The sequence below is a fragment of the Coregonus lavaretus genome, assembly GCF_964263955.1.
Source record: "Coregonus lavaretus genome assembly, chromosome: 23".
Taxonomy (NCBI): Eukaryota; Metazoa; Chordata; class Actinopteri; order Salmoniformes; family Salmonidae; genus Coregonus; species Coregonus lavaretus.
Window position 1 is genome coordinate 5,454,261 of NC_140010.1, and position 10,029 is coordinate 5,464,289.

General features: G+C 47.4%; 1 protein-coding gene across 1 annotated transcript in view; it reads left to right on the top strand.

Annotated features, from left to right (window-relative positions):
• The window catches only part of LOC311150658 (uncharacterized protein), a gene marked incomplete at both ends in the record, with an annotated part of 102,723 nt that extends 92,918 nt beyond the window's left edge, over positions 1 to 9,805 (top strand). The window contains 9 exon segments of the mRNA XM_084188156.1: positions 198 to 432; positions 698 to 803; positions 1,216 to 1,423; positions 1,736 to 1,869; positions 1,994 to 2,149; positions 2,428 to 2,571; positions 2,874 to 2,986; positions 6,578 to 6,727; positions 9,719 to 9,805. Coding sequence (XP_084044282.1) covers positions 198 to 432; positions 698 to 803; positions 1,216 to 1,423; positions 1,736 to 1,869; positions 1,994 to 2,149; positions 2,428 to 2,571; positions 2,874 to 2,986; positions 6,578 to 6,727; positions 9,719 to 9,805 — 1,333 coding nt within the window.
• Positions 9,806 to 10,029: the final 224 nt, after the last annotated feature.

Sequence of the window (10,029 nt, forward strand, 5' to 3'; positions counted from 1 at the left end):
TCAAAATTCCCAGGTTTTCCAGAAATCCCGGTTGGAATATTTCTGGTTTCAGGAAATCCGTAAATCCTCCAACAGGGATTTCTGGAAAGCCTGTGAATTTTGGTAAAGTAACCTGAATTTTGCAACCCTACCGCTACTATGAGTGCTATATAAATCCAATGAATTATTTCTAACTATTTGTATTGTTCTTATTCCAGCCGGCTGCCCAAGCAGAGTATAGGCCAGTTCCATGAGGGAGACACGTATGTTGTGAAGTGGAAGTACATGGTGAGCGCAGCAGTTGGGAGGAGGCAGAACCCGGAGCAGAGGAGTGCAGGCCCTGGCAAAGAAAAGTGCTGCTACTTCTTCTGGCAGGGACGGAACTCCACCGTGAGCGAGAAAGGAACGTCAGCACTGATGACAGTGGAGTTGGAGGAGGAGAGAGGGGCACAGGTACTGTCAACCCTAAATAATAAGGCTGGGTCTCAAATAGCACCTTATTCCCTATACAGTGCACTACTTTTGACCAGAACCCCCATACCACACCAGAGTGCACTATGTAGGAAATACACTTTTGTAGTACACTATAAAGGGAACAGGGTGTCGTTTGAGATGCAGCCTAATTCCATGTATACATGTATCTACTGTCAGTGATCTGAGAGCAACCCTAGATGCATATGTCATGTGTGAGCCGTGTCCCTGTCGCTGTCCCCAACAGGTCCAGGTCCAGCAGGGGAAGGAGCCTCCTTGTTTCCTGCAGTGTTTCAACGGGGGGATGATTATACACGGTGGGAAGAGAGAGGAGGAAGAGGAGAACACGCAGAGTAAGGGAGGATCTAGCCCGTCTTCTGTACCAGTGGTGGCTGGTGTCACTTTAAATCAGAGGACCGGCTCATTCTAATGGTTGGAATGGAAGTTCCAATGAGTTGGATTCCATTCCATTTATTCCATTCCAGCCATTACTATGACCTGTACTCCCCTCAGCTGCCACCACTGGTATCTGTGATCAGGACAATAGTGTGTATGAGTACGTTCCTGAGCGACTACGTTGCTGATGCATGCCAGATCTAACAACGCCTGGATAGGTGTTTTACATATAATCTAACCACGTTATAGCAATCTGGGGCCTGACGGCACAGACGATTAGTTGATGCAATGCAGCTCATGAGCAGGGAACACGACCTGTGTGTATGTATCATACTGACCACGCACCTCTTCTCCTTCTTCTTCTTCCAGCTGAGTGGCGTCTGTACTGCGTGCGGGGCGAGGTCCCTGTAGAGGGCCACCTACTGGAGGTAGTCAGCCACTGCAGCAGCCTTCGCTCCAGGAGCTCCATGATCCTCCTCAACGTTAACAAGGCCCTCATCTACCTGTGGCACGGCTGCAAGGCCCAGCAACACACACGGCTGGTGGGCCTCACCGCCGCACAGAGGATCAAAGAACAGTGAGTCTGCTTCTCAAATGGCTCCCTGTTGTCTAAATAGTGCACTACTTTTGACCAGGGACTAGTCATTTTTCCTGACCATGTACTATGCCAGGTAGTTGACCAGGAAAAACTCTTGTCTAAATGTGTAATGAAATGTGTAATACGGTATGTCGCCGTCCCAAATGGCACCCTATTCCCTATATAGTGCACTACAGGGCCCATACAGCTGTAGTCAAAAGTAGTGCTCTATATGGGGAACAGGGTACCATTTGGGACAGCCGGTATATGTGGCTATGATGTGTGATGTGAAGCATGGCTACTGTCTGTTAGATGTCCGTTGGAGACGGGGCTCCACAGCAGCAGTAAGGTGACCATCACAGAGTGTGACGAGGGATCAGAGCCCACGGGATTCTGGGATGCTGTAGGGAAGAAAGACAGGAAAGCCTACGACTGCATGCTGCAAGGTATAGTACTGTTATATATATATATATACAAACACTGAAATAACTCACAATATGGCAAACTGATTATCCAGGTTTAGGTACAGTTAGTTAATGTTAAAACTGAGCATGAATTTTCTTGTTTTAGATCCGGGTAAATTCAACTTCACCCCTCGGCTGTTCAAGCTGAGCAGTTCTTCAGGGGAGTTTGTGGCTACAGAGTTCTTCCACCCCTCCAGAGCTCCAGACATGGTCAGCTCTCTGCCCTTCCTACAGGAGGACCTGTACCAAGCCTCCCAGCCTGGTGAGTCCTACTATACCATAGTAATACATTAGTTCTGTAAGGACCTGTACCAAGCCTCCCAGCCTGGTGAGTGTATAAGCCTCTCTGCTTGGCACTCAGCATTAAGGAGTTGTCCTCTCTGTTGGAATATTGGTGTACAAAATGGCTGCTCTGACATAACTTCCTCTTCCTGTATAGCTCTGTTCCTGGTGGATAACTTCCATGCGGTGTACCTGTGGCAGGTCTGGTGGCCTCAGGACAGTATATTAATGTTATGACATCACTTCCTCTTCCTGTAGCGTTGTTCCTAGTGGATAACTTCCATGAGGTGTACCTGTGGCAGGGCTGGTGGCCCCAGGACAGCGAGAGCTCCGGCTCCGCCAGGATAAGATGGGACATGGACAGGAAGTGTGCCATGGAAACGGTGCTGCAGTACTGCAAAGGTAGGATACCTGATGATGTCATCATCTCTGGCCTCTCTCAGTTAGGATAAGGTGCTTGATGTTTATCTTTTCAAGAACATTACATCTTAAACACTACTTCATTAAGTGCAGGTTTTCCTTTTCCAGTTTATATGCCCTTTGAACCCTGCACCCACAGACCTTTGATTGTCAAGCACACAAACTCTTTGTTCTATCTTTTCAAGCCCATTTGGTTTCATTGTACTGTTATCGTGTGAATCTTTTCACTAAGGGCATGTATCTAGTTAGGATTTGTTGCTAAACGTGCTGACTTTCTCCTGCAGAGAAGAATGAGCAGAAGTCGTATCTGATCCATGCTGGTCTGGAGCCTCTCACCTTCACCAACATGTTCCCCAGCTGGGAGCACAGAGAGGACATCGCAGAGATCACTGAGAGGGTGAGTTATTCGCCACACTGACCTGACAACCCCCTTATACACACACACACACACACTCTGACCACAGGAGAGAGTTGGGTAAATTGGGACATTTTTTACATCCAGCATTACTACGTCAAGGGAAACATAGCATTCTTTCTAACAAAGATATCTTTACAGAACAAAAATATAAATGCAACATGTAAAGTGTTGGTCCCATGTTTTTCTGAGCTGAAATAAAAGATCCCATAAATGTTCCATACGCATATACATTATTTCTCTCAAATTATGTGCACAATTTTTTTTTACATCCCTGTTAATGAGAATTTCTCCTTTGCCAAAATAATCCATCCACCTGATAGGTGTGGCATATCTAGAAGCTGATTAAACAGCATGATCATTACACAGGTGCACTTTGTGCTGGGGACAATAAAAGGCCACTCTAAAATGTACAGTTTTGTCACACAATGGCGGGAAACCAATCGTTTTATCAGCAAAAAAAAGAAACGTCCCTTTTTCAGGACCCTGTCTTTAAAAGATAATTCGTAAAATCCAAATAACTTCACAGATCTTCATTGTAAAGGGTTTAAACACTGTTTCCCATGATTATTCAATGAACCATAAACAATTAATGAACATGCACCTGTGGAACGGTCGTTAAGACACTAACAGCTTATAGATGGTAGGCAATTAAGGTCACAGTTATGAAAACTTAGGACACTAAAGAGGCCTTTCTACTGACTCTGAAAAACACCAAAAGAAAGATGCCCAGGGTCCCTGCTCATCTTTGTGAACGTGCCTTAGGCATGCTGCAAGGAGGCATGAGGACTGCAGATGTACTGTGAGACGCCTAAGACAGCGCTACAGGGAGACAGGACGGACAGCTGATCGTCCTCGCAGTGGCAGACCACGTGTAACAACACCTGCACAGGATTGGTACATCCGAACATCACACCTGCGGGACAGGTACAGGATGGCAACAACAACTACCCGAGTTACACCAGGAACGCACAATCCCTCCATCAGTACTCAGACTGTCCACAATAGGCTGAGAGAGGCTGGACTGAGGGCTTGTAGGCCTGTCGTAAGGCAGGTGCTCACCAGACATCACCGGCAACAACGTCGCCTATGGGCACAACCAACCGTCGCTGGACCAGACAGGACTGGCAAAAAGTGCTCTTCACTGACGAGTCACGGTTTTGTCTCACCAGGGGTGATGGTCAGATTTACGTTTATCGTCGAAGGAATGAGCGTTATACCGAGGCCTGTACTCTGAAGCGGGATCGATTTGGAGGTGGAGGGTCCGTCATGGTCTGGGGCGGTGTGTCACAGCATCATCGGACTGAGCTTGTTGTCATTGCAGGCAATCTCAATGCTGTGCGTTACAGGGAAGACATCTTCCTCCCTCATGTGGTACCCTTCCTGCAGGCTCATCCTGACATGACCCTCCAGCATGACAATGCCACCAGCCATACTGCTCGTTCTGTGTGTGATTTCCTGCAAGACAGGAATGTCAGTGTTCTGCCATGGCCAGCGAAGAGCCCAGATCTCAATCCCATTGAGCACGTCTGGGACCTGTTGGATCGGAGGGTGAGGGCTAGGGCCATTCCCCCCAGAAATGTCCGGGAACTTGCAGGTGCCTTGGTGGAAGAGTGGGGTAACATCTCACAGCAAGAACTGGCAAATCTGTTAAATTGTTTTTTTCCCTCATCAATCTACAAACAATACCCCATAATGACAAAGCAAAAACAGGTTTGTAGAAATTCTTGCTAATTTATTACAAATAGAAAATGGAAATATGACATTTAAATAAGTATTCAGACCCATTACACAGTACTTTGTTGAAGCACTTTTGGCAGCGATTACAGCATTAAGTCTTCTTGGGTATGACGCTACAAGCTTGGCACACCTGTATTTGGGGAGTTTCTCCCATTCTTCTCTGCAGATCCTCTCAAGCTCTGTCAGGTTGGATGGGGAGCGTTGCTGCACAGCTATTTTCAGGTCTCTCCAGAGATGTTCGATCAGGTTCAAGTCCGGGCTCTGGCTGGGCCACTCAAGGACATTCAGAGACTTGTTTCCGAAGCCACTCCTGCGTTGTCTCGGCTGTGTGCTTAGGGACGTTGTCCTGCTGGAAGGTGAACCTTCACCCCAGTCTGAGGTCCTGAGCACTCTGGAGCAGGTTTTCATCAAGGATCTCTCTGTACTTTGCTCCATTCATCTTTCCCTCGATCCTGACTAGTCTCCCAGTCCTTGCCGCTGAAAAACATCCCCACAGCATGATGCTGCCACCATCATGCTTCACCATAGGGATGGTGCCTGGTTTCCTCCAGACGTGACGCTTGACATTCAGGCCAAAGATTTCAATCTTGGTTTCATCAGACCAGATAATCTTGTTTCTCATGTTCTGAGAGTCAAACTCCAAGCGGGCGGTCGTGCCTTTTACTGAGGAGTGGCTTCCGCCTGGCCACTCTACCATAAAGGCCTGATCGGTGGAGTGCTGCAGAGATGGTTGTCCTTCTAGAAGTTTCTCCCATCTCCACAGAGGAACTCTGGAGCTCTGTCAGAGTGACCATTGGGTTCTTGGTCTCCCCCGATTGCTCAGTTTGACCGGGCGGCCAGCTGTAGGAACAGTCTTGGTGGTTCCAAACTTCTTCCATTGAAGAATAATGGAGGCCACTGTGTTCTTGGGGACCTTCAATGCTGCAGATATTTTGTGGTACCCTTCCCCAGATCTGTGCCTTGACACAATCCTGTCTCGGAGCTCTACAGACAATTCCTTCGACCTCATGGCTTGGTTCTTGCTCTGACATGCACTGTCAACTGTGGGACCTTATATAGACAGGTCTGTGACTTTCCAAATCATGTCCAATCAATTGAATTTACCACAGAGGGACTCCAATCAAGTTGTAGAAACATCTCAAGGATGATCAATGGAAACAGGATGCACCTGAGCTCAATTTCGAGTCTCATTGCAAAGGGTCTGAATACTTATGTAAATAAGGTATTTCTGTTTTTTATTTGTAATACATTTGCAAACATTTCTAAAAACCTGTTTTCGCTTTGTCATTATGGTGTATTGTGTGTAGATTGCTGAGGAAAATGTTTGATTTAATCATTTTTAGAATAAGGCTGTAATGTGGAAAAAGTCAAGGGGTCTGAATACTTTCCGAAGGCGCTGTATGTGTATGTGACCAATACAATTTGATTCGATATATTAACCCACACAGCTATACACACATTAACCATACACCAACCCCCCACCCCCCCACCCCCCCCCCACACACACACACTCTCTGGCCATACAACCCATATCCACACACATACATCCAAACACCCACATGACCGGTTGAAATATACAGTACTCTTATCCTCCTTTTTGGGACTATTCGAGTTGATAGTATCTCTGTGTCTCTCTCTCTCTCTGTGTGTGTGTGTGTGTGTGTGTGTGTGTGTGTGTGTGTGTGTGTGTGTGTGTGTGTGGGTGTGTGTGTGCGTGTGTGTGTGTGTGTCTCTCTCTCTCTCTCTGTGTGTGTGTGTGTGTGTGTGTGTGTGTGTGTGTGTGTGTGTGTGTGTGTGTGTGTGTGTGTGTGTGTGTGTGTGTGTCAGGAGGTGGAGGTGTGTAACCAGATCATCCTGGTGGAGGATGTGCTGGCCAGGCTGTGCCAGAACACCTATCCCCTGGCTGAGCTGTTGGCACGCCCACTTCCTGAGGGCGTCGACCCCCTCCGCCTGGAGATCTACCTATCAGACCAGGACTTTGAGGTGAGAACACACCCCCTGATCAATGACCATTCAGTTCTAACACACGCTGAGAGAATAGGAGACCTTGATTTCAGATTTAATGAGCTGGTTTCTCAGACAAATGTTAGACCTAGTCCAGGACTTAAAAGCGCTTTCAGTGGAGAATCTCAATTTCTTAAAAGCACTCCTCTTCCCTCTCACCCACTATTCAACAAGAGAGAGGCCATCTCCCTCCCTGTGTGTTTATCTCTATTTACAGAATTCAACACACACACACACACACACACACACACACACACACACACACACAGAACGCACACTGACAGAGGACAGAGTGTGGTCCAGCATCGGAGCTCTCTCTGTGTACTCAAAAAATGAGTTCTCTCCCCCTGGGTGTCAGCTCCACTCCCCACAGTCTGACCAATGAGGATTGAAGGTCAGAGAGATGCTTGGCCAATGAGAGCGAGACCAGGGGTTGTATGTATAATGCATCTCAGAGTGCTGATCTAGGATCAGTTGGCCAATAACAGAGATAGTTTTTTCATACTGGCCCCCCGTGGGAATCGAACCCACAACCTTGGCGTTGCAAACGCCACGCTCTACCAAGTGAGCTACATCCCTGCTGGCCATTCCCTCCCCTACCCTGGACAACGCTGGGCCAATCGTGCGCCGCCCCATGGGTCTCCCGGTCGTGGCCGGCTACGACAGAGCCTAGATTTGAACCAGGATCTCTAGTGGCACAGCTAGCACTGCGATGCAGTGCCTTAGACCACTGCGCCACTCGGAAGACCCAGATCTAGGATCAGTTGGCCAATGAGAGTGAGACCAGGGGCTGTATGTATCATGCATCTCAGAGTGCTGATCTAGGATCAGTTTGACACTTAATATCATTTACATTTACGTCATTTAGCAGACGCTCTTATCCAGAGCGACTTACAGTTAGTGAATACATATTTTATTTTTATTTTTATACTGGCCCCCCGTGGGAATTGAACCCACAACCCTGGCCTTACAAACGCCATGCTCTATCAACTGAGCTACATCCCTGCCGGCCATTCCCTCCCCTACCCTGGACGACGCTGGGCCAATTGTGCGCCGCCCATGAGTCTCCCGGTCGCGGCCGGCTGCGACAGAGCCTGGATTCAAACCAGGATCTCTAGTTGCACAGTTAGCACTGCGATGCAGTGCCTTAGACCACTGCGCCACTCAGGAGACGCAATATCACAATGAATAACGACAGGGAAGACATGATCCTAGATTAGCACTCCTACTCTGAGATGGTTGATACCCACAGGTCCTAATGTCATTGATGTGATTCTCTTACCATCATTACTTTACGCTCCCTGGCTATTGATGTAACATATATACGCTGGGAGTCAGGAAGCAGGTGCAGAAGGTGAGCTTTAATAAAGAACCGATACAGATGAACAAACATGAGAAGCGTACAGAATGTTAGAGAAAACAATAGTACCTAATGACTGATGTCAACTGAGGGCTAAATTAAGGGGGAGTAAACACAGAGGGAATGACGACCAGGTGTGTGTAATGATGGGGACCAGGTGTGTGTAATGATGGGGACCAGGTGTGTGTAATGATGGGGACCAGGTGTGTGTAATGATGGGGAACAGGTGTGTGTAATGATGGAGAGCAGGTGTGTGTAATGATGGAGAACAGGTGTGTGTAAGGATGGAGAGCAGGTGTGTGTAATGATGGAGAGCAGGTGTGTGTAATGATGGAGAACAGGTGTGTGTAATGATGGAGAGCAGGTGTGTGTAATGATGGAGAACAGGTGTGTGTAATGATGGAGAACAGGTGTGTGTAATGATGGAGAACAGGTATGTGTAGTGATGGAGAGCAGGTGTGTGTAATGATGGAGAACAGATGTGTGTAATGATGGAGAGCAGGTGTGTGTAATGATGGAGAGCAGGTGTGTGTAATGATGGAGAGCAGGTGTGTGTAATGATGGAGAGCAGGTGTGTGTAATGATGGAGAGCAGGTGTGTGTAATGATGGAGAACAGGTGTGTGTAATGATGGGGACCAGGTGTGTGTAATGATGGAGAGCAGGTGTGTGTAATGATAGAGAGCAGGTGTGTGTAATGATGGAGAACAGGTGTGTGTAATGATGGAGACCAGGTGTGTGTAATGATGGAGAACAGGTGTGTGTAATGATGGGGACCAGGTGTGTGTAATGATGGAGAATAGGTGTGTGTAATGATGGGGACCAGGTGTGTGTAATGATGGAGAGCAGGTGTGTGTAATGATGGAGAACAGGTGTGTGTAATGATGGAGAGCAGGTGTGTGTAATGATGGGGAACAGGTGTGTATAATGATGGAGAGCAGGTGTGTGTAATGATGGGGACCAGGTGTGTATAATGATGGAGAGCAGGTGTGCATATTAATAGTTGTCAGGGCCGGTGGTTAGTAGACCAGCGACGTCGAGCGCCAGAGGGAGGGAACAGGAGGAGGCGTGACAATTGACGTCTAATAGCACTGTAATAAACTGTGACCAATACCCAGGATCTAGAGTCCAAGCTAACTCCTCCTCTCACCTTTCAGGCTAGGTTCTAGCGGATTCAGATAAGGTGAGTTGTTTGGGCTGAGGACTATGATGAATGAGCACTGGTGATCAGACTGTTCTTCCTGAACCATAGTGCAGCATCCTCACTGAACTGTGTTTTACCTCTGACCTCACTGACTCACTCCTCTCGTCCTCTGGGCTGTCCTGCTTGTCTCTATCTCTCTCTCTCTCCACCTGTCTTTCCTTTCTTTCTCCACAGCGAGGAGGAACACTGTGGATCACTTCTGTCTTTGTAGCATGGACTCCCAAGGTTAACTACTTCTGTGTAAACTGTGTTTCGCTTTGAACTTTGAACTCTGGTGGGACCACAACCTGATAAAAAAAATGACGGTTCACTATTTGACATTGCCCTGTTTTGAGTTCAGCCAATGTGAAAATGTATCAACTCACTCCATCTCTCATTGTATTAATTGATTATGTTCTCCCCATGCAGAAAGCGTTGGACATGAAGAGAGAAGAGTACGATGGATTACCAGGGTGGAAGCAAGTGAACTTAAAGAAGGCTAAAGGACTGTTTTAGTGTAAGTTAACCTGACGATGGTTGTGAAGAGAAGAAGAAATTCAACAATTCTTGGAGGACAGTGGAAGTTGATAAAATGCTTCTTTATTGATAAAACCAACGTGTTTTTGGCCCGCGTTTTGCCATTCATCAGGTTGGTTGTGGTGAGAAGAGGATGGAGAGACTGTTGATGATGTAGGCCACCAGGCTGTGTCCCCCACCAGGCTGTGTCCCCCATTCAGCCC